Consider the following 25,498-nt stretch of genomic DNA (forward strand, 5'->3'; position numbering starts at 1 on the left):
TTTATTGATTTGCAAATATTGTACTAGCCTTGCATCCCTGGGATGAATCCTACTTTGTCATGGTGAATAATTTTTTTGATGTATTGCTAAATCTTATTTGCTAGTATTTTGTTAAAAATTGTGGCATCTATGTTCATCAAGAATATTGGCCTGTAGTTTACATTCTTTGTAGTGTCTTTATCTGGGTTTGGAATTAGAATTATGCTGGCCTCAAAAAACGAGTTTGGAAATCTTCCTTCTTGAATTTTTGAAATAGTTTCAGGAGAATGAGTGTTAGTTCTTCTTTAAATGTTTGGTAAAACTCCCCCGGGAAGTGATCCGGGCCTGGGCTTTTGTTTGCTGGGAGAGTCTGGGTTACTTCTTCAGTTTCCTTAGTTGTTATTGGTCTGTTCAAGTTTTCTACATCTTCCCGGTTCAGTTTTGGGAGAATATGTGTTTCTAGAAATTTGTCCATTTTGTTTAAATCATCCAATTTGTTGCCATATAATTGTTCAGAGTAGTTGTTAACAATCTTTTCTGTTTCTGTGGTGTCAGTTATTACTTCTTCTCTTTCATTTCTGATTTTGTGTATTTGAGTTCTCTCTGTTTCTTGGTGAGTCTAGCTAAGGGTCCATCAATCTTGTTTATCTTTTCAAAGAACCAGCTCTTTGTTTCATTGATCCTTTGAATTGCTTTTTTGGTCTCCGTGTCATTTATTTCTGATCTTTACTATTTTCTTCCTTCTACTTCCTCTGGGACTTTCTTTTTGTTTGCTTTCTAGTTCTTTAAATTGTGAGGATAGATAATCTATTAGAAATTTTTCTTGCTTCTTGAGGTAGGCCTGTAGTAGTATGAACTTCCCTCTCAGAACTGCTTTCACTGCATCCCATAGATTTTGTGTTGTTGCGTGTTCATTTTCATTGGTTTCCAGGCAGTTTCTAATTTCTTCCTTGATCTCTATGGTAACCCATTCATTGTTCAATAACATGCTATTTAGCCTCCATGTGTTGAAATGTCTTTGCATGTTCTCATTGCAATTGATTTCTAGTTTCATGCCATTGTGATCTGAGAAGATGCTTGATATGGTTTTAATCTTCTTGAACTTGTAGGAACTTATTTTGTGTCCTAACATGTTGTCTATCTTTGAGAATGTCCCATGTGCACTTGAGAAGAATGTGAATTCTGTAGTTTTGGGGTGTAATTCTCTGTAGATATCTATTAAATCCATTTGGTGTAGTGCTTCATTTAGAATCTCTGTTTCCTTGTTAATGTTAATTTTTTGTCTAGAGGATCTATCCTCTAAATGTCAGCAGGGTGTTAAAGTCCCCTGCTACGATTGTATTGTTGTTGATTTCTCTTTTGAAGTCCTCTAGAAGATTTTTAATATATTTTTGTGCTCCTGTATTGGGTGCATATATGTTTACTAAAGTTATATCTTTCTGTTGGATAGATCCTTTCAATATTATGTAGTGGCCTTCGTTGTCTCTAGTTATGGTCTTCATTTTGAAATCTACTTTATCAGATATGAGTATTGCTACCCCAGCTTTTTTTTCTTTTCTGTTTGCTTGGAAGATTTTCTTCCATCTCTTCACTTTCAACCTATGTGAGTCTTTTGTTGTGAGGTGGGACTCTTGTAAACAACATAGATATCAGTCATGCTTTCTTGTCCAGTCAGCTACTCTGTGTGTTTTTATTGGAGCATTCAAACCATTCGCATTTAAGCTGATAATTGATATTTACTTATTCATTGCCATTTTTGTTTAGTGTGGTTATATTTTTCTTCCTATCTCCTGCTAATTACAGCAGTCCTGTTAACATTTCTTGTAGTGCTGTTTTGGTGCTAATGTATTCCCTTAGCCATTTTTGTCTGTGAAGTTCTTTATTTGACCTTGTATTTTGAATGATAGCCTTGCTGGGTACAGTGGTCTTGGATTCAGATCCTTGTTTTTCATGACCTTGATTACTTCATGCCCTTCCCGTCTCGCCTATAGTGTTTCTGTTGAGAAGTCAATTGATAGCCTTATGGGGGTTCCTTTGTAGGTAATGTGTTGCTTATCTCTTGCTGCCTTTAGGATTCTCTCTTTGTCTTTAATTTTTGGCATCTTAATTCTTCTGTGTCTTGGTGTGGGCCCGTTTGGTTCTTCTTACTTGGGACTCTCTGTGCTTCTTGAACTTGAATGCCTTCTTCCTTCACCAAGTTAGGGAAGTTTTCTGTCACTATTTCTTCAAATATATTCTCTAACTTTTGCTCATTTTCTTCTTTTTCGGGGACCCCTGTGATGCAAATATTATTATATTTACAGTTGTCCCACAGTTCTCTTAAGCTGTCTTCCTGTTTTTTAATTTTCTTTTTCTTTTGGTTCTCTGATTGGTTGTGTTTTTTCTACCCTGTCTTTCAATTCACTGATCCAGTCCTCAGCTTCTTCTAGTCTGTTTAGTCCTTCCAGTGTGCTCTTTATTTCTGCTATATCATTCTTCATTTTTTCTTGGTGGTTTTTCATTTCCAATCTGTTGATTTGCAATGTTTCTGTGTCTTTATTCATGGTGTTGATATCGTTACTCATGCTGTTGAGCTTCCTCAAAATCATGGCTCTGAATTCTGCCTCTGATAACTTGCTTAACTGCCTTTCATTTATCTCATCTTTGGTAGAGGTCTCTTGTTCTTTCATTTGAGATTTGTGTCTTTGTTTCATCATTTTGGCTATCTCAGTGCGTTTTGGTGCTTGCCAAATTTTCCCTGTGGGTGTTGGTATTCTGCTGTTTTTGGCTCCCTCTACTTGGTTTGGATGAATGTGGGAGGACCCATGTTAAACACCACTGTCAAGTCTTGCTTTCCTGGGTAGAATTGCAAGCCCAGAAAAGGTTCAGTTATCATCAGCTTTTTCATGGAGGCTATTAGTCTTGGTTACTTGAAGAGCCTTGGGTTCTCAGTTGAATGAAAAACTCCCTCAGGTGTTCAGCATAAGAGGATTTCCTGAGGGTGGGTCAGATTGTTAATGAGCCTCAATTTGCATTTCAATTGTCCACCTGGGTAGGGTTGAATCTCTGAGTGAGGCACTGGGACCTCTCCCCAGAGCCTTGGGAAGGAGTAAGATGGCCACCATCCTGCGAGGCTGCAACTCAGCAAAAGCTCTGAGCACCCTTCAAATCCTGAGTGTCCCCACACATTTCCAGTTCTTCCCTCCCTCTCTATGCCACAGCCCAAGGTGTGTGGCTGTGGCTATTTTAGCACTCTGTCCCAGCCCTCTGCACTGTGGAGTGGGCTTGGGACTTTAACCTAGAGGGTGCTGCTCACAGCTATGACTGCTGCTGTCTATGAGCTCCCAGCCCCCCTCTTGAGCCTCCACAGACCTACCAGGCTCGATTTAATGTCCCTGGTTATTGGTCCTCTCAAGCTTCTTTTCTGTTGTGTTTTCCCAACGATTTGCCTTTATTTTAGTTGTAATTCCAGTTTGGTCCTGGGAGATGGTCTTTGTAGTTTCCATTCACTCTGCCACCATTTTGGAGTCTAAAAATCAATTTTAAAAATCTTTTTTAAATGAGAAATTTTTTCAAAAATTAAAAAAAAAAAGAAATGTAACAGGAAGAGGTGACTTTGTGATAGGGCTGCTGATAACACCAACATCAACTTTTCTGCCAGTTACGAAAAGTCACTCTCTAGGTGGATTAATTCCAAAAAGGTATCCTCCCGGAAAGACTAAATGGGAAAAGATACTACTGCTTTCTGCCTCATGCAGTCTAGTGCAAGATATAAGGCAGGCCTGATTAGTGGAGCATGAGCTGGATTTCAGCTTCTACTCAGGCTTGCTTCCCCAGATACAACCTGGACTGACCCTATTCTGTGAATTACAAACATAGGCTACGCTTTCTGAGGTCAGGGTGTATGTGATAGAGAGAGTAAATACTTATCAATAATGCTAAAGGCCTTTGAGTTATTTATTTTCTATTTGTTCAACTTTTTCATTGGGACCATAAGTTTATTTTGATAAGTACACTTATGTGTTCTAAACACCTTTTAAAGAAATGTTTATGAAGATGCTATATCTTGTTCTTGTTTTACTGGCAGTAGCTACTTTAGCCATGTACATTGGTAGATCAGGAACAAATTTAGGTTTAGTTGAATTACAGTATTGAAGAAATACATAGACAGTCTTTTAAAATGTCCATTCATTCAACCAAGTAGTTAGAGTAGGGTGTGACATTTGCTGTGCCACAACTTGTTCTTGTACAATTAGAATTTGCAAGTTAATTTAGTTAGCCTTGTTCCTTGTTGTGTAGAGAAGCTGGACTTCATAAATGCACAAATAAGACAGTCACTATAAAACATCTTTCTTTGCACTAAGAATTGTGGTTAAAGGAGGGATCCTTCAACCTCTTCTGTCCAGGAAAAGAGCAAAGCCTCCCTAGTTCATAGAAAATTAACAGATCTACCTATGCCTTTGATGCATACTAGTTTTTGGCTTGAAGCAGATTCACTGCATGTGGTACTTAATGTTTTTGACAAGTGTGTGTAGTTTACTTTCTGGCACTTCATTTTCAGTAGCAGTATTGTAGTATTTGTTTACCATTTTAAAAACTCAATCCCAGCCCTGGCCAGCGTGGTTCAGTTGTTTGGAGCATCACCCGTACACCAAAAAGTGGCAGGTTTGTACCCAGTCAAGGCACATACCCGAGTTATGGGTATGATCCCTGATTGGGGCACATATGGGAGGCAACCGATTGATGTCTCTCTCTCTCACATGATTGCTTCTCTCTCTCCCTCTTTTTCTTTCCCTCTCCCTTCCTCTCTCTAAAATCAATTACAGACAAAAACAAAATCTCAAGCCCAGTTTTTCATATTTTTTAACGTTCATCACCTATGGGGGCAATTTTAAGTAATCAGTATAAAAGAAGATAAATATGCTTATTGTTCTGCCTGATATAAAATTAATTGTGACTCAACAACATATTTTAATTAATAGATTTTTCAAGAGGTGAAAAGCAGTGATATTGCTAAAACCTTCCGCAAAGCAATCAACAGGAAAGAAGGGATTTGTGCTCTGGGAGGAACTTCAGAGCTTTCCAGTGAAGGAACACAGCATTCATATTCAGGTAGTAATTTCATGTGCATTAAGTTAACAGAATGAACTAAGTAGGTTGCATGCTATAATGGCAAGGAGGATCTCACAGAAAATATTGCCTCCTAATTAAGAATACAGAAGTCCTTTGTGACATATATTTGGACCTGCAACTAATACTTTTTGTAAAGGCATTACAAGTATTGTATAGCTTTGTTAGCTTGCAAGAGACATGATACAATATGTGCAATGACAAGCTTTATTATAGTAGAGTTTGATACTAATGTAAATTTAAAAAAATATTTTTATAACTAAATTACCTTAGAATCAATTAACTCTGGTCTGTTTTTGTTTTGGTTTGGGGGGGGGGGGGGTTGTTGTTAATTTTATAATTCCTAATAGCCACTGGGTTGCATTCAAGTGTCTGGGTTTCCAAAGAGGATAAACAAGTTTGTGATACACTAACGATAAGCATTACTGAACAACTATTTTAGGCTTTAGAGTCATATTTAACCTAGAGTATGAACTAATTTCTTGTTATTCAACATAATTTCAGAGGAAGAAAAATATGCTTTTGTTAACTGGATAAACAAAGCTTTGGAAAATGATCCTGATTGCCGACATGTTATACCAATGAACCCAAATACCGATGACCTGTTCAAAGCTGTTGGTGACGGAATTGTGCTTTGGTAAGATGTTGGCTTATTTTATATACAAGTTTCCAAAGATAGTGTTTCAGGTTCCTCTTGGGAAATAAAATAGAAAATTGTATCTGTTCTGCCCATTTATTTCATCTCTAGGTCTGTCCATGAAAGTACCACCAAAAAATGAATCTAAAACTCAGTCATTTAGCCTAGGAGCATCTTCATAGGGAAGTTCTCAGCTTCAAATTTCTTCTCATCATTGAGCAAGTAGAGCATTACAACTTTGTTGAACTTAAGTATGCCAGTATCTTTTTATCCTGAAGTACCATAGCTTCCAAAAGAAAAGAAAAAAGCTGCTCTTCAGTTCTCACTCTCCAATTACTTATTTCTGAAAAATGCATGTATCACTGCTGCTGCCCCAGAGCCAACAGTATCTTGGCAGAAATGACATAAGATTATCAACACTGTCAGTTAATGCTCCTATTTATAAAGTCAGTGTAGCACAGGAGTTAAAAGCATACCCTATAATCAGTCTGCCTGGGTTCATATTCAGGCTCTGCCACTCAGCTGTGTAACTGTAATCAAGATTTTAGCCTCTTTGCATTTCACTTTCCATCTATCATGATTTCTATATTATACTTTCCTGACAGGGCTGTTGTGAGCATTAAGTAAATGACTACATACATATACAGTGCATAGAACAGTGCAGTGAATATATTTTATATGACAGTATACAATACATAAAATTCCTTTTTGTAATAAAGTGAGTTTACGTGTTTGAAAAACTGCTTTTAAAAATATAAGATATCCCCTATTTTGTTATTTATAGGTGTTAAAGAAATAATTTCCCATATATTTTCATAGAGAAAAATAATATAGTACTATTTATTTAATATTTAAATTTTGCATGAAAGGCAGAATAATTTTTCTTATACAGAAAAATATAAATGGATAAATGACACTTCTAACTGAATTATATAATCTAGATGAGATTTGATTTCAATGTGAGATTCTTATCTCTTTTTAACATTTAATCAATGAAGTTTCTTTCAGTATCCAAGTTATTCATTTTTATAAAAGAACGTAGAAAATACAAAAAAAAAAATTAGAAAACACGCCTCAATCCCCAATTCAGAAGTACCCAACGACTGTAAACATTTTGGTCTTTTTTAATTTGTTCTATCTATGTATCTATATAGTTTTTTTTGAGATCAAAATAAAAATTATATATTGCATTTATTTTTTCAAACTACATGAGAGCTATAATAAGCTTGAAAATATTTGTGAATATTTACAGATTCTTTAAAAATAAATCAACTCTGTATCATAGAATTGTACACTTGAAACCTATATTATTTTATTAACCAATGTCACCCCAGTAAATTCAGTGAAAAAAAATCAATTGATTTTTAAATTATGTTTCAGTAAAATGATCAACCTTTCAGTTCCTGATACAATTGATGAAAGAGCAATCAACAAGAAGAAACTTACACCCTTCATCATTCAGGTATGCATTGTTCTTCCCCTGTCTTCTATGAAATTACTATTTGAAAGGACATGTTCTACAGACCATAGGCTCTGTACTTCTGTCTTCTCATTTAATTCTTACAACAACTGAGTTTAGGATTGTTATCCAGATTTTACGGAGAAAAGAGCTGGGACTCAGAAGGGTTTCTGAGATTACCCAAGATTAATGTTGGAATTGAAGTTCAAATCCAGGTCTAATTCCAAACCCTGTGTTGGTTTTTTTGTTTTGTTTTGTTTCATTAGTTTCAAACGTGCAGAAATAAGTAAACACCCAGGGTGAGCAAAAGTAGGTTTACAGTTGCTTGTATGGAAAATGATACAATTATTAAATAATAATATAAGAATAAACTCAGTACTCACAACTGTAAACCTGCTTTGGCCACATCCTGTATATTTAAGCTCTTGATTAGCATATTTAAGAAACAGAACATTTTTCTTTTGCATGAAGTGCTTATTAGTTAGATTGCAAAATTTTCTCAGGTAAGAACACCTCTTAGGATGTGAAATTGAAAACTTCTAGAACTCTTTCAGCTATACACAATAGACCTCTCATTAGATATTTTTTAGAAATATGACCCTTAACCTACATGGATATACTTACTCTAGTAACTCAGCCTTTTTCTTTAGTATTTCCAAAGGGACCAAATAAAAATACCAGGTTAATTTCCCATGGAATTCTGGAAAAGACAATAGCAGTAAGGCTGAGAGTTGTTTTAACTATGCTTTTAATACTAATGTCTGAAATTTGTTTTCTGTGGATTATGTATGGCTGAAACTAATACAGGGTTTTAATTTCCTGGTTAAGTGTTGTTTTCAGTAGACTGCTAAAAATGGAAAGGTCAAGAAGCAAGTGTGTAAATTGGCTGTCTTGCAGGAAAACTTGAACTTGGCACTGAACTCCGCTTCTGCCATTGGGTGTCATGTTGTGAACATTGGTGCAGAGGATTTGCGGGCTGGGAAACCTCATCTAGTTTTGGGATTGCTTTGGCAAATCATCAAGATCGGTTTGTTTGCTGACATTGAATTAAGCAGAAATGAAGGTAATAGAACACACTTGTTATTTTGAAAGTTATTTATTGGTAATTTTTTCTAATCATGCAGACTGTCATACTTTCACTTCATTAGGGTAATTAGATGACATAATTAACATAAGGTAATGCTATAATGTTATTTAGGAAAACCGCCTACTTATAACTTTCTTTTTTAGTAGTAATTAACATTTGTCTGGCACTTTAGAATTCATTTTTCGATAAAGACACAAAAGCACAGAGAGTTTGAGGAACTTTCTCAAGGTCCCCAAACTTGTTATCTATCCTTTTCTGCTTTGCCTACAGAAACTCCATCCCTTCATCACCCTCAGCTCTACCACTGTGCACCATCTCCTATTATTGTCAATTCCTTTTATATTCTATCATAAATTTAACCTCTTAAAAATATTCTTACTCGCCCTTGCCCAGCTGGTATAGCTGAATGGACTGAGTGTCATCCCATGGACCAAGAGGTTCCAGTTCAATTCCCCATCAGGGCTTATGCCTGGGTTGCTGGCTCAATCCCCAGTATGGAACATACAGGAGGCAGCCAATCGATGTTTCTTTCTCACATTGATGTTTCTCTCTCTCTCTCTCTCTCTCTCTCTCCCTTCCTCTCTCTAAAAAATCAGTAAAAACATATTTTTAAAAAATATTCTTACCTTCCCTTGATAGTCTCATATTTCTAAACCAGCAGAGGCATCATCCTTCTTATAGTATAGGTTTTTAAATCACATCATGAATTTGTAGAATGTATAAACATACGCAATACAATTGTCATGGGGTATAAGGAAGTACTACATTATTCTCTCTCTATGAAGTTTAAAATAGTAAGCACCACAACAAATATTCATATTTTATTCCAGAAATCACAATTTCAACCATCAGTTGCTTTTGGGAAAGAATATATATTTGGGGTTCTCAGTATTTCAAGGTCTCATGTCTGTCAAGAGTCTTATTTTGCACATTTTTATCCATTATAAGACTTTTGCACTGCAAGAATTTATTTCACTTATGCTTTCAATCTACTCAAAGGTACCTATATTTGAACAAATACAGTAATTCTATTTGCTGACCATCTTCACAGCAGTGTTTGTCTTGTTAAAGGAATTGAAGTCCATTAAAAAGGGAAAAGAAGACAACAAAATAAAATTATATTAGCTCATGTAATAAATGATATGATTTATCTTTGACAAGGTCTTAAGTGCATAGATGTCAGGCTGTTTGATCTTTTCTAGCCTTTGACTTCACAGAGATGAGGAGCATAAGGAGGGTTCTGTACAAATGATCATGCCGCCTCTCTTGTTGCTTAAATGTCTAGTGCCAAAATGACATGGCATGAAGCGGAATCCGTGAAAGGTGACATTTGCCTGACATAGGTATTACTTAGCCCTTTTCAGAAATCAGGCACTTTCAGTCTTATTCAGTACAAATTTCTTTTATTTGGGGGGAGGTAATTATTGCATAACTTCTTCATAAAACAGTGCTCATATTTAGACACTTCTCTATGCCAGCAGTGTTTAACTGGTGTGCTGCAAGAGGCTCAGCGGTGTGCCACTTGAATTTTTAAAACATGCACTACCTGACTATTTAGTCAGGGGCATTGATCTCTTTTCCCTTAGATTGTCAAATAAAACAATGACAACAGCCAATACAACAAGAGCCATCTGGTGTGAATAAATCAAAATTATACCTATTTTTTGTCAGATCGGCAAAAAATACATTTTTTTTTTTTTGTATGCCACAGAATTTTGGTAATTAGTTTATGTGTGCCATGACAGGGAAAAGGTTGAAAATCTCTGCTCTATGCAAATATCCAAGCTCTACTTATTTTCTGTAGGATATTTACCAAAAAAAACCCCCTCTGCTTCTTTCACACATTCAATTCAACAACAAAAACTATTGAGCAGCCTTTACATGTTAGATGCTATGCAAAATGTAAAGTTGAATTGTATTCCATTAAAAATAGGTTTAACCCTTCAAGAGTTAATTATTTATGCTTAAATGTAATGCCATAATTGTTCTATGCTCCTTTCAAGAAAAAGTTAAGTAAAAGGCTCCACTATTTTAAACATCATCCCCCAAATCTATGATTTTAATATTATTAAACAAGAACAATTTGTGTAAATATGTGATACAATGTGAAAATGCTCATCTTAAAAGCTATAATTTATTTGGTATTTGGAATGTGAATAATAATTAAAAGGGGGAAATTATAATATTGTGTATTTGTGTGTATTCTCATAAGACAATGTCTTTATTTGTATCATCTTATAATTATCTACTTATATATTTATCTTTTATTAGATTATGAGTATCTGAAAACCAGGAAGTAGGTCATGCTGGTTTTTGCATCTCTACTATTTAACAGTGTCAAATGACTGAATAAATTTGTAGTGATCATTATCATATAATAAATTGGTCGTGGTTTGATTTTGTTTTTCTTATAGCCTTGGCTGCTTTACTTCGAGATGGTGAGACTTTGGAGGAGCTTATGAAATTGTCTCCAGAAGAGCTTTTGCTTAGATGGGCAAACTTTCATTTGGAAAACTCAGGCTGGCAAAAAATCAACAACTTTAGTGCTGACATCAAGGTAACTGTAACTGTGCAAGGAACTTTAACACTTTGGGGAAATATAATGGCTTGAGAGATTTCATACCAGCTTAAGAGAGGAAAAATCCTACCACTTTATCACCAAGCCTTGTTGCCTCATAGCCCCAATGGTAGATTTCAGTAGAGAGGTGGAGCCAAATAAGGAGCATAAGTAGTATCAAGTCTAGCTTTCATTTTGTGAAAAAGCGTAAAAGTATTATAGTCCTAGTGTTTTATATTCTGCTTACTGTTAAACATAGAGTATAAAAGGATAGGCCATGACTATTCTGTTCCTAGTAGCCTTTCCCAGGCCTCAGTGTACCTGTTAGCAAAGACCTAGAACAGAAAGAGGGCCTCAAGTTTCCCCTTACCCTTTCTTACTTGCCTCCTCTCCTATCATGTGCTCCCACCTTTAGACATTGAGTTCTTGGTGGTACTGATGAGCTTTTATATATGTCTGTGTCTCCTACCTCAGTCCCTGCCCCAGTGCCCTCCTAGTAAGTCCACCTCTGACACAACACCTGGCACATAAAAGACCCACAAAGATTCCTTGCATTGAATAGAATTCTGGAGCTCACTGCTCACCATGAGCAGTAAGGAAAAACCAGCAAGGGAAGGAGACATTGGTAGCATTCATTTACCACATGGTACCCTTGGCTTCTCAAGGAGAAAGGGCCAAAATTATCATAGCAAATATCATGGAGTTCTTATTAACTAACTAGACCCTTTCCCAAATCCAGATGTTGGGACATAAGGAACAAACTCGAGGATCTTTACCAGATGTCACTGACCAACAGGTCTATGAAAACAACAGGCTGTGATCATATTAATTTTTTCAGTGGTGAGATGAAGTAATGGAAATATCCCACTACTGATTTCATCAGTGAAAATTACAGATAGCCCCCAAATTATCAGACCTATTGGCCCCATACCTTCTTTTAACTTATACAACATGCTTGGAACAGTGTATTTTGTTTCATGCATTAAATGTGTCTCTGAAAACCATTCGTAAGTGCATTTTATGTTCTGGGACATACACAAGGAAATCTTATTTGAAAATGAAGCCTGCTTTGAATATTTTTAAAAAGAAAGAATTGCTCGATAATGTGAAAAAGAATTTCCAGTTTATCTGTATTCAAGTTCAAATTTTTACCTGCAGAGCACTTTTCAGTGTAGTAAATACAGAGTGTGCTGGGTCTGTTCTTTACCTGTTCTTCTCAAATGCATAGGACTAAATTACATTTGTCTGTACCTTTAGTAAGTAATTATAAATGATAGCACTATCATAACTGTCATGCACTCTTAGAAGGAAGAAAATCCTATGTCTACTAATGGTATGATCTGGGTTTGCATTTCATGAATTGCTTTGAATTGTCTTTAACTCACCTAATTTTCTCCATGCTCAGAATAATTTAGAGTACTTGGGTAGCTTGTTTAAAATGGAGCTTTCTGGGCAGCTCCCAGATGTCATATTTGGTAGGAATGGGATTGGATCCAGCAATTAGCATTTTGAACAACATCCCAGGGGATCAATATGCACATAATATGTAGAGTTTATAGTAAGAAACATTCCTTCAGAGCCTGTCTGGACTGTCAAGGCCCAGTAACAGCAAACTATCATAGCTGGAAAGGTAGTCTTCAGATATAGCAGGATTAAGGCACCTTGACTCCAATTCTTGTCCTCTGGTATTTCAGAGAGGAAAAAATTTTACTTGATATATTTGTTGAAGATCCCTATTAAATGTTTCTACTAGTGGAACAGTTTTCAAGCTGTGTTCTGTGGAGTGTCCACACAGCCTGAATTCACCCAGCCCACTCCCAATATGAGCAATGCCACTTTGTTTTAAGAATTAGAATTTTGCCCTGGCCAGTTTGGCTCAGCAATTAGAGTGCCAGCCCACAAACCAAAGAGTCATGGGTTTGATTCTGCTCAAGGGCACATACTTTGGTTGTAGTTCAGTCCCTGGCCCTAGTCAGGGCCATGCAGGAGGCAACAGATGATGTGTCTCTCTCACATTGATATTTCTCTCTCTCTCTCTCTCTCTCTCTCTCTCTCTCCCTCCCTCCCTCCCTCCCTCTCTCCCCCTCCCCCTCTCCCTCTCTATCTGAAGATAAATGGAGAAATATCCTCAGGTGAGGATATTTCTAATTAAAAGAATTAGGATTTGAAGGAAAAATGTTTAAGTGCTGAAAGAGTTCAGGAGCTCAAAACAAGAGAGGCTTATTTTTGGTTAAGTATATTCAGATCACAAAGGGTTAAATGTTATTTCAGCAGCTGATGTGTTGCTCATTAAAAGAAAAATTTTCAACAATTAAATACATCTTTAACACAGCTAATCTCTTTTCCATAGGGTATGGTATGTATTGTTCTTTGTAATGACATAACCTGTTTATTTTCTTTTTCCCTATGCCTCCTGGATTTCTACTCTCACTGGTTTTTCTTGCTCATTTTATCTACCAAGCTTATTGACTTCAGTAATTCAGTGAAGGTACACAACTACTTATGTGTTTACTAGCATTATTGTATTGATGACTTCAATAAATAATATAATTATGACAAAATTCAGTTCATCCATTTTCAAGGCAGACCTAGGCCAGATAGATGAACTTTTCTGGGGAAAAGATCTGTTACACTAGAAGACAGAGATTTGTGCCATATATTCTTACAAAATTCAGTGCAAATATCCTTCCAAACATGGGACAATAGGATACTGTCGTTCATTCTTTGTAAATGTGATCTCAGTGATGTTTTCAATTCATCTGTAGGATTCCAAAGCCTATTTCCATCTTCTCAATCAAATTGCACCAAAAGGACAAAAGGAAGGTGAACCACGGATAGATATTAACATGTCAGGTTTCAATGTAAGTATAGGTGTTTCTTTGCAATTTTACAAAATTGTTGTCAGTTTCTTATAAATACAAGAATCTTTATAATTGTATGTAGTGGTATTGACAGTTTTAAGTATTATTTTTAAATTATTTTAAAATTGCTATACTTGTCATTCAGAGGCAGAAAGACTAGCTTTGATTTATTTTGAGAGCTCATTAGTAAGTTCCATAATTATGGTGGTATTGGTTTATAATGGATGGCATAAAATATTCAAAGCAAGTATGGGGAAATAAGTACTAGAGACTGACCTTTCTCAAATATTTGTATTATAACCACAGTGATATATTTAATGACTGCATATTTGTATATGCATCTGTTATTCCTCTGTTTATAATAATGTGAATATGTTTACAAATGCCTGATGCACAAAATACAATTTGGGGAACTACTGACATGAACCATATTCCCTGGTTACATCATTAATTTTTTCAATGATCTGGGACTACTTCCTTCTCAAAATTGGATCTCACTTTGTCCATCTGCAAAGTAAGGAGTTAGACTAGACTGTTTAGTGTCAAGGTTCTAGGATACTGTCGTTCTTTATACCCATTAGATATGGAATGCATTCTACTAATCTTAAAAATCCACATTTCTAGCCTATTATGCAATAGGATTGAATGGATTACACTGGCTAAATCATTTACACCGCCCTCACTAGAAATGATTTTGTAACTGACTTATTTGCTTATATTTCTGTCTTTATGTTAAATATGAAGCTCAGGTAACTCTTAGTACAAATGTGGCACCATGCTGTGCACTAAGGGAACCAGGTGCCTGGGTAAATGACCCCAGTATACTGATTCTGATTCTGATAAAGCTCTTAAGTCAGTCCTCCCCCATTGATCTTCTTTAAACATTCCTTTCTTTGTCTCTTCCCTCTTCAGAATCCTTCTGGGATTCCCCATTGAGTCTAGAGTTCAATCTGAAATGTCCTGTTTAGCATTTTAAGGTCGCGACAACTCCTACCCAGTGTTATTTCACACTAGTCCATACCCCTCAAACGCTCATTTTATTTATCTCAGAACCTTTGCTCACGCTTTTCCCTTGTTTTTCACTGTACTTCGTCTTTTAGCCTTATACCTTCTTTAGGACCTAATTTAAAAATCTGAACAGTTTTGGCTTTTTCTTTATGGAGTTCAGCATAAGAGAGTAATCCCAATGGAGTTTAATGTACTGTACTCTGTCCTTAAATCTATGATCTGGTGCCATCTAGGGTATTTTCAAGGTACTGCAAATCCAGCACAACCAACTTTTTTTTTTTTCCCCATTCAAAACAATTTTATAATAAGTACCGTATGTTGGCTAAGGGAAAGTAGAATTGTATATCCAGCCTATCATTGTAAGGAAACATGTCTGTATTTTTATTATGGCCTCTTAAAAATGTCTTTTTTTACTTCAACAGGAAACAGATGATTTGAAGAGAGCTGAGAGTATGCTTCAACAAGCAGACAAATTAGGTTGCAGACAGTTTGTTACCCCTGCTGATGTTGTCAGTGGAAACCCGAAACTGAACTTAGCCTTTGTGGCTAACCTGTTTAATAAGTATCCAGCACTAACGAAGCCAGAGAACCAGGATATTGACTGGACTCTATTAGAAGGTAACTAAAGTTTTTTTCAAATTCTAATGAGTGGGACCACAGAGCAGAAATATACAGGCCATAATGATTTCATAATCTTGACTTAATAAGTTTCCTTATTCACTTTCCTTTAGCAAACATCTGCTAGGAGAAGTCTCAAGGACTGAATAAAAAAAATGGCAGCTGAAAAAAGGGATGATACAAGTGAAGAAAGGGATATGAGGGAACTTTTAAAGTAAAGTAATCTAGGGCCACTCGGCTTAAGGCCCCTTAGTAAACCAATGTTTTATTTTAATATTTTAATGTTAGATCTCTTTTTAAACTTCTCACCAGAAAAATGAACATCTGCATAAAATTTGACCTATAAGTTTACTGTATTTATGTTTCATTCTTCCACAGTCAGACTAACTGAAAGTAGCTATCCCGCCCCATTCCTTTCACTCTTACCTACTAAAAACAAATAGTAATAATGTGTAGTGATTATTTGTTTAAGTTTAGGGAAGGCAATTTACCTTTTCCAGGTTATATATGTATGAAGTATAGTATTTAAAAATAACAAATATAAATAGTAGTTGTTGAATATCCACTGGCATTACAATAAAATGTTTAAATTTTATGCTTTTTGAAGTTTCAAGTAATATGTTGCTTTAATATAGGCATGTAAAAGACACATCTATGTGTAGTTCAGTAAACATATTACAATATACAGATGATGTGTCATAGAATTGTACACCTGAAACCTATATAATTTTATTAACCAGTGTCACTGCAGTAAATTTAATAAAAATAAAAGTGGGTAGAGGGAAGATGTAAATTAATATGAGTATAGGTTCACATGACCAGAGAAGATGTTTTGAAAGACAAACTAAACTTGATGACATCAGTTACTTTGAAGTATGGGACTTGGAGAGATATTGGAGAGGAATTAGAGACAAGTAGGAGACTATAAAAAGTTTCTAAATGTTTAATTTGCTTAACTGGTTATAATAAGGTTATATTCTTTAATTTTAAAGTAAATTAACAAATTTTAAAAAATAAGCATGCATCTAGAGCATGTACTTAGAGAGAATGCATAGAGATTCATATTGGAGAAAACCCTAGATCTGTAGAGAGGAAATAATCGTATGTATTTGTTGACATTATATGCACTTATACAAGGTGTTGAATGAATATATAAAATTTGTAAATATTCTTAATAGGAGAAACTCGTGAAGAAAGAACCTTCCGCAACTGGATGAACTCTCTTGGTGTTAATCCCCATGTAAACCATCTCTATGCGTAAGCCTTCCTACTGCCATTGTAAATAGTAATGAACATCATGAATGGGTGCTACACAAATAATTACAGCTCTAAATATTTTCTAAATGTTAGTTTGTAGTGATTATTTATGTTGGAAATTTTTGAGTCATAACTTCTGTTATTCCAGAAATACACCAAAGCCCAGATTATTTCTTTACACTATCATCAACTATAAGTGATAAAATGCACAAATGTCTTTCTGGGGAGCAGATACCCTCACTTGAGACAAAGATCAAGGAATACTTTAAGCAGACCATCCATGATGCTTGGGGGCCTTTGTGCTCACTATTCTCCCAGCCTGGAATGTTCTTTCCCACATCTAATGCCTCACTTCCTTACAATATTCACACCACTGATTTAGATCAACACTGATTCCGGTGTTGACCACCATTTGCCACTCTAACCCCTAACGCTTGATCTTTTCTTCTTCATAATACTTATATCACCCCCAAATCATATCCCTTTATTCATGTACTTGTTTATTGTCTCTCTCTGAAGCTAATGTAAAGCCAGGGATTTTTCTCCTATGTGCCCAGTGCCTTGCAAACAGTAAACTCTCAACAAATAATTTTAAGTGAATCAGGTGCTTTATTTTCACCAGAGAGTGACAGAATATGTGTCTTGGGTATTATCTGTGGTTTTATATATCTTGTTTGACAGTGTCGTGTTATTATTTTTAAGAAAACAAAAGCCAAGCTGTCTGAAAACACTAAATTGTTTTTAAATCATTAGTGACCTGCAAGATGCCCTGGTAATCTTACAGCTGTATGAGCGAATTAAAGTTCCTGTTGACTGGAGTAAGGTTAATAAACCTCCATACCCAAAACTTGGAGCCAACATGAAAAAGGTAGATAATTAAGTTGTCACAGATCTATTTGTTACCAACCATTTTTCTTCAAAATTTGTTTTTGTTTTTTGTTTTTTTTGGAAATTTCGTCATTCTGAGCTTCTTGCAGACAGGAACAGTATCTTATTTATTTTTGTGTGCTAAGCATCTGGCATCACACATGTATATAGATTAAACAAATGAAAGTCTTTAACCATTTATTTTTGTGTGTTTGCAGCTAGAAAACTGCAACTATGCTGTTGAATTAGGGAAGCATCCTGCCAAATTTTCCCTTGTTGGTATTGGAGGGCAAGACCTGAATGATGGGAACCAAACCCTGACTTTAGCTTTAGTCTGGCAGCTGATGAGAAGGTATGATACACAATTTTAGCTGTTTAAGCTTCACTCCAATACAGGTCTATGACCTAGTCCTTATTATTTTTAAATAAACATGTCAATGATTACACCTTTGAAATTTTTGTATTTAGATTCTGAAATGAGCTTAAGTAATGAAATATATAATAGGTGGGAGATGATGCCTACTTGAGAGTTAGGCAACGGAACTGTGAATGTTTCCTTTTCTCGTAAGAAATCTGACCCATACACTTGAACCTCATTTAGTATCAATGAATAAATAAATAGTCAGCAAAAATTGTGAACATGCCATGTATCCATTTGAAAAAGATCTGTTAACTATAATGCTGAGAGGCATGTATTATGACTGGGTATCAGCACAGCTTATTTTAAGACATTGCCACTGTCTGAATAGTACAAAATGTGCCTGCTGTAGACTGTTGAGCTTGCTCACTGAATACAGCACTAAAAATTTTTTTCTTTTAAATATATTTTTTTATTTAATTAATTTATATATTTTTGTTACAGTTGTTTCTCCTTTTTCTCCCACTGATTCCCCCCTCCCCACCGTGTCCCCAGCTTTGTTGTCCATGTTCATTGTTCATGCATACATGCATATAAGCTCTATGGTTTATCTCACCCCCACCACGCCCTCTTCTGGGGATTGTCAGTCCGTACCCCATTTCCACGTCTCTAGGACTACCCTATTCCTCAGACTGTTATTTTCATTATATTCCACAAATAAGTGAGATCATATGATACTTGTCTTTCTCTGTTTGGCTTGTTTTGCTTAGGATGACACTTTTCGGGTCTCCCATGTAGTCTCAAAGGATAAGAGATCTTTCTTTATTACAGCTGCATAGTACTCCATTGTGTATATGTACCGCAGCTTTTTTAGCCATTCGTCTACTGATGGACATTTGGGCAGTTCCCAGATCTTAGCTATTGTAAATAGTGTTGCTACAAACATGGGGTTACATATATTCTTTCAGATTGGTGTTTCAGGCTTCTTAGGATATATTCCTAGAAGTGGGATCACTGGGTCAAATGGAAGTTCAATTTTTAATTTTTTGAGGTAACACCATATTGTTTTCCATAGTGGCTGCACCAGTCTGCATTTCCACCAGCAGTGTACTAGAGTCCCCTTTTCTCCACACCCTCGCCAACACTTGTTGTTTGATGATTTGTTGATGGCGGCCATTCTGACAGGTGTGAGGTGATACCTCATTCTTGTTTTAATTTGCATCTCTCTGACGATTAGTGATGATGAGCATTTCTTCATATGTCTCTTAGCCATTTGTATTTCCTGTTTGGAGAGGTGTCTGTTTAGTTCCTCTACAAATTTTTTAATTGAGTTCTTTGTTTTCCTTTTGTTGAGTTGTATGAGCACTCTATATATATTGGAAATTAACCCCTTATCTGATGTATTATTAGCAGTTATGCTCTCCCATACAGTGGGTTGCCTTTCCATTTTGATGATTGTATCTTTTGCTGTGCAGAAGCTTTTGAGTTTGATATAGTCCCATGTGTTCATTTTCTCCTTTGTTTCTGCTGCCTTAGGTGATGTATCAGTGAAAATTCTGCTGCGTATGATGTTTGAAATTTTGTTGCCTACAGTTTCTTTGAGGATTTTTATGGATTCATGAGTCATATTTAAGTCTTTTATCCATTTTGTGTTTATTGTTGCAGCACTGAAAATCTTAAACACCACCACCACTACTACTGCAAAGTGTACATCAGTAACAGCCACTTCTACTTAAAATATTTTTTCCATATAGGGTGATTCTTTTTCTGTGAAATCGTTAGTTTTTCAAACTTAAGGAATAAAAGAAATGGAAGATAAAGCATCTTCCTAATGTTTACATTTTTTCTCATAAAGTAGACTGGGACCTTTTCTTCTGCTGCTTCTTTTAGATATACCCTCAATGTCCTGGAAGATCTTGGAGATGGTCAGAAAGCTAATGATGACATCATTGTAAGTTGGGTGAACAAAACATTGAGTGATGCTGGAAAATCAACTTCCATTCAGAGTTTTAAGGTAAGAATTTCCTTGTGTGGTTATTAAGCATTATGTTTACTAGAAAGTATCAATAATTTTGAAAGGACAACCTTTGGTGTGGTATCTTTGTGAGTGAGAATTATCATTTGGCTAATAGCAAGATTATCTTTTAATTCTCTGGGCTTTTGTTTTGGCAACTTTATGTAAGTAATCATATGTTTTACATGTCAAAATTTATTAAAATTCTAAATTTTTTTTCTCCTTTTACACTAGGACAAGACGATCAGCTCCAGTTTGGCAGTTGTGGATTTAATTGACGCCATCCAGCCAGACTGCATTAATTATGACCTTGTTAAGAGTGGTAATCTAACAGAAGATGACAAACATAGTAATGCCAAGTAAGGGATACTGCATAATATCCTGGCAAGAGCCAGGCAGATCTTCATTCTCATTCAGGTTCTACCACTTAAGAATTGTGTAAATGGGGAAACCTCTTTGAGCCTAAGAGTCCTCATCAGTAAATTGGGAACAAGAACAATTACCTTAGAGATTTTGAAATGAACAAAAAATATAAGAGCCTACCATTGTGCCTGACCTAGTAGGTGCTCAATCAGTTGTTGTTTTAGGGGATTACAGAAATAAAATGTTTCTGTATGTTTTAATGCAACTCAGCTACAAATTTATAACAAGGAGAAAAGAGATATAATCATGCCCTAGATGGGAGTATTCTTGTGTCTCATTTTTTTAAAAACACATTATCCTCTGATGGGTTTTTTTTTACTGTACATAGATCACTCTGGCTACATATGTTGATGTTATTATCTTGGTCCCAAAAACGGGCAAGATGCTTACCCCTCAGCTGAAAATATGCTTTGGAAGTTTCTTGCATTTCAACAATATTGAGAAGGTCTTTTCCACCTGTCTTCCCTTCTTCACCAAGGACATAGACTGTGACCTAGTTTTATGGGAAACCCATGGAAGGTTTACCTAATACACACTAAAAACCAGCCCAGAGCACGGCTTCATAGGATAGTTAAGAAGCATTACTGCAAAAAAGATTGCTGTTATAAAACACCTAGAAATGCCTCACGTATTTACTGAGGTATGCTCCTGCAAATTTCCCTAGCTGGACATGTCAGTTCTTTCTTTCCTTCGTCTACGCTTTCTGTTCCTTGCTCTGCCACTCTGGCCATGTGCAATGTAAACTCTCCCTTCCCTTAAATATTTGGAAGTATTCACTGTATCTACCAAAGCAACTTGGATTTTGCATCTGGCATAATTTTCCACCCCATATCTCTAAGATCACATGAGTGTCTTGTATATTATTAGATGTGCAACGAGAATATCAACATTGATTTTAGCCCTGGCCAGTAACTCAGTTGGTTAGAGCATCGTCCCAGTGCGCCGAGGTTATGGGTTCAATCCCTTGTCAGGACACATACAAGAAACAACCAATGAATGCATAAATAAGTGGAACAACAGATCAGTATTGCTCTCAAAATCAATAAATTTTTTAAAAACATGACCTTAAAGAAAACGGATTGTACAGCCAGTCGGGGTGATTATATACATATTTTTTTTAATTTTCATATCAAGTCAGTGCTCCAAAATTAATTCTCATTTTATATTGGAGTAAAAGATTGAGTAAATATTGTCACTCCCAAATAGCAGAGCTGAGAAACCTGGTGTTGCCCTGCCGGTGTGGCTCAGTGGTTGAACATCAATCCGTGCACCAAGAGGTGGCTGGTTTGATTTCCAGTCAGGGCACATGCCCAGGTTGTGGGCAAATTTCCCAGCGAGGGACATGCAGGAGGCGGCCAATTGATGTTCTCTCTCATCAATGTTTCTATCTCTCTCCTTCTCCCTTCCCTCTCTCTCTAAAATTAATAAAGAAAAAAAATGTTAAAAAAAAAAAGAAAAAGCAAAGAAAACCTGGTGTCACTTAAGGTTAAGAGTAACCTCAAAAACAAAACAACAAAAAGTGAAATTGTTTTGATTTGAACTTTCAGTATGGAAGCTTTACATCCTAGCCAAATGATTAGATAGGAGAAAATAGATCTCATATTGTGTGCTTGACTGACAAGACTTTCATCTTAATTTTTGTTTCCTCAAAAAATAGATATGCAGTGTCAATGGCAAGAAGAATTGGAGCCAGGGTGTACGCTCTTCCTGAAGACCTTGTGGAAGTAAAGCCCAAGATGGTCATGACCGTGTTTGCATGCTTGATGGGTAGGGGAATGAAGAGAGTGTAAAATAACCAATCTCAATAAAACTGCCTTGCTCCCAGGTGCATGAATAGCAGGTCAACTATTTCCAGGTGAAGTGCTCATGGCTTAAGAAACTGTTGGTCATTGAAAGGACTTTTAGTTTTGATTGATTAACAAGACTAGCGCCTCATAAGAGCCCTCAGGGGAAAGAGTTTTCAAAAAACTCCTCCTCTTTCCCATAGTCATAGTTGGATTGATCAGGCACACCTGAAACAAGCTCATAGCCAAATAATTTACTCTCCTTCTAGATTGCTGCCCTTGACATTTCCCTTTGTTATATGTTATTTCTCTGTGTATCTTTTTCCCTCTTAGAATGTCCACCTCTTGAGAGTTGCTTAGATGATTGGATATGAATATTATTAGACAATTTTGCTTTCCATCCAGTATGCTAGTTCTTAATTGAGAACTGTGGTCAGAGGGTATTTGATTGTGAGTATCCTTTGCTTATATTTATAGTACTGAAAATTTGTAGAAGTAACTGGCTGTGCAGAATGTAATAGAAGCTTTTCATATTCTTTTATTCTTAGAATCAGTATCTTTTTACAGTATTCTTTCTACATGATCCTTTTTTGTACATTTAAGAATATTTTGACTACATTAAATAAGACTGCTGATTTTGCTACTTTTTTAAAGGGGTCTTCAAGTAAGTAAAAAAAAAAAAAAAACACATTATAGGTAGAGGAAAATGTACCTTAAATTTGAATCTTCCTCCTCGCACACAAGCTGTAAACAGTTGACCTATTTGGCTTAAGATACTTGGTTCAATATCTGCTCATTTGTTTTAAAACCTGTATCATCAAACTCTCTCTTTAAATTTAAAATGCTGTTGAATATGACACTTTTGAGGGGAGAGAGTGTGCTCAGAACTTAGGTAGGATACAGTAAGCCAAGTATGCTATATGTACAATAGATGTTCTAATTTTACACCTAAGATGAGATGTGGTCACTAAAAAATAAAAATATATGTAGGACTTATGTACTCTTGCTCTGTCAAGCTGTTTGCTATAGTTTTCAAGATCATAATGTTACTCTAACTCTGAAAAATGATGTAATCTGATAGCAATGTATTAGTTCAAATAAAGGCATTTACATAATAATCTTTTCATGCTTCTGTCCTTTTTGCCAGGTATTTTCTCCAATATTTTGACTTTTTTTCTGGTGTACAGTATAAAACGTTTGTTAAATTTAAGCTTTTGAAGCTGAATTACAGGGACTGAATTAAGGATAATACCAACCAGGAAAGATGGCTTTCACCAGCTTATGAAAATTTCCTTACCCAGTTCCTCTCTTTTTATTTCTTTCCCATCTCACTCAGTCTTTTTAATGTTCCATGGTATTCAGAAGACCAAAACAATGAGGATCTGAACAACCAGGAAAAAGAGGTGGTTTATACCAGATTTTTTCAACCTCACTACTATTGACATTTTTTTGGAGCTGGGAGGGAGCTATTTTATGCATCGCAGGAGGTTTAGTTGTAACCCTGGCCTCTACCCACTAGATGTCAGTAGCACACCCCAGAGTGTAAACCAAATCAATCTTCAGACTTGGCCAAATGTCCCATGGGGCAGAGGGCAAAAGCATCCCTAGTTGACAACCAGTATTTATGGTACCATTTTAAGGCTTTGTGTGAATGAGTAATATGAAATGTAGTCCTCTGAGGAACTTCATAGTGATGTTGTAAAATGTTATATATTTATAGTCTAAAAGTAAGAAAAACCTTTTTAAGTATGATACAAACCCCAAAGACATAAAATAAGAGAATGATAAATTAAATAATTCTACTTTTGCAAAAATGTATATAAATAAGTATAATAAATAAAGTCAAAACATAGATGACCAAGACAAAGTTTAGTCCCATTGTCTTAGTCCATTTGGGCTGCTATAACAAAATACCATAGACTAGGTAACTTATAAACAAGAAACATTTATTTTTCTCATAGTTGTGCATTCTGGGAAGTCAAAGATCAAAGTGCTGGCAGGTTTATTGTCTGGTGAGGGCCTAATTCCTGGTTCATAAATGGCTATCTTCTAGGTGTAATCCAACATGGCAGAAGGGGCAAGGGAGCTCTTTGGGGTCTCTTGAATAAGGTCCCTAACCCCATTCATGAGGGCTCTGTCCTCATGACCTAATCACCTCCTAAAGGCCCCACCTCCAAATATCATCACATGGGAGATTCTGTTTTTATGTAGGAATTTGGGGGAAGATGGAAACATGTAATGAGTAAGTAAAAGACAAGTCTTCTGCAAACATACACATACCAGAATAACTAATAAGGTAAGGACAATCACGTCCTATGACCCTCTTCTAACTTGTATTGTCTATGCTTGTTCACATTTGTCTCCTTGCAAGTACAAAGGTACTTCTCTACAACTATGGCCCTAATGCCTTTTTAAGTTTTTTAATTAAATTTGTTGGGGTAACATTGGTTGATAAAATTATATATGTTTCAAGCATATAATTCTATAATATATCATCTATATATTTAATTGACCACCCAAAGTCAAATTGCCTTTTTTCACCATATATTTGACCCCCTTTATCCTTTACTATGTCTCCCCGACCCCCCTTTCTCTCTGGTAACCACCGTACTGCTGCATGTGCCCTAAAAGGGAATGAAACCAGCAACCTTTCCTTTTCTTTTTTTTCAGAAATCATGGCTTTAGCCAATGGCACTTTTATTTTTTATTTAATTAATTGATTTATTTTTGTTACAGATGTTTCTCCTTTTTCCCCACAGATTCCCCCCTCCCCATCCCTCCCCACCCTCTCTCCACCTTTTTTATCCATGTCCATTGTTCATGCATACATGCATATAAGTTCTGTGGTTTATCTTCCCCCTCCACCCTCTATTCTGGGGATAGTCAGAATGTACCCCACTCACACACCTCTGGGGCTACCCCATTCCTCAGATTGTTATGTTCATTATATTCCATAAATAAGTGAGATCATATGATACTTGTCTTTCTCTGTTTGGCTTGTTTCGCTTAGGATGACACTTTCCAGGTCCCTCCATGTCATCTCTAAGGAAAAGAGATCTTTCTTTCTTACAGCTGCATAGTACTCCATTGTGTATATGTACCACAGCTTTTTGCTCCATTCGTCTACTGATGGACACTTGGGCTGTTTCCAGATCTTAGCTATTGTAAATAGTGCTGCTACAAACATGGGGGTACACATATTCTTTCTGATTGGTGTTTCAGGATTCTTAGGGTATATTCCTAGAAGTGGGATCACTGGGTCAAATGGAAGTTCAATTTTTAATTCTTTGAGGTAACACCATATTGTTTTCCATAGTGGCTGCACCAGTCTGCAGTTGTTGTTTGATGATTTGTTGATGGCAGCCATTCTGACAGGTGTGAGGTGATAACCTCATTGTTGTTTTAATTTGCATCTCTCTGATGATTAGTGATGTTGAACTAATGTTCATATGTCTCTTAGGCATTTGTATGTCTTGTTTG

At 36.0% G+C, this 25,498-nt stretch overlaps 1 protein-coding gene across 3 annotated transcripts in view; it reads left to right on the plus strand.

Annotated features, from left to right (window-relative positions):
• PLS3 (plastin 3) overlaps positions 1-23,136 on the plus strand; it is an 85,899-nt gene extending 62,763 nt beyond the window's left edge. For 2 of the 3 annotated variants that reach the window (XM_036271461.1, XM_036271462.1), the window contains exons 4-17: positions 4,941-5,070; positions 5,593-5,725; positions 7,106-7,187; positions 8,082-8,247; positions 10,686-10,828; positions 13,290-13,316; positions 13,594-13,689; positions 15,120-15,315; positions 16,494-16,572; positions 17,326-17,440; positions 17,658-17,791; positions 19,688-19,811; positions 20,046-20,170; positions 21,892-22,704. In XM_036271461.1, the coding sequence (XP_036127354.1) occupies positions 4,941-5,070; positions 5,593-5,725; positions 7,106-7,187; positions 8,082-8,247; positions 10,686-10,828; positions 13,290-13,316; positions 13,594-13,689; positions 15,120-15,315; positions 16,494-16,572; positions 17,326-17,440; positions 17,658-17,791; positions 19,688-19,811; positions 20,046-20,170; positions 21,892-22,024 (1,683 nt within the window). In that variant the 3' untranslated portion in view covers positions 22,025-22,704. Of the gene's footprint in view, positions 1-4,940; positions 5,071-5,592; positions 5,726-7,105; positions 7,188-8,081; positions 8,248-10,685; positions 10,829-13,289; positions 13,317-13,593; positions 13,690-15,119; positions 15,316-16,493; positions 16,573-17,325; positions 17,441-17,657; positions 17,792-19,687; positions 19,812-20,045; positions 20,171-21,891 lie in introns of all 3 variants that reach the window. The other variant, XM_036271463.1, reaches the window with a different exon arrangement.
• The last annotated feature ends 2,362 nt before the right edge of the window (positions 23,137-25,498 follow it).

This window comes from Molossus molossus, unplaced genomic scaffold (genome assembly GCF_014108415.1).
Source record: "Molossus molossus isolate mMolMol1 unplaced genomic scaffold, mMolMol1.p scaffold_m16_p_2, whole genome shotgun sequence".
NCBI lineage: Eukaryota > Metazoa > Chordata > Mammalia > Chiroptera > Molossidae > Molossus > Molossus molossus.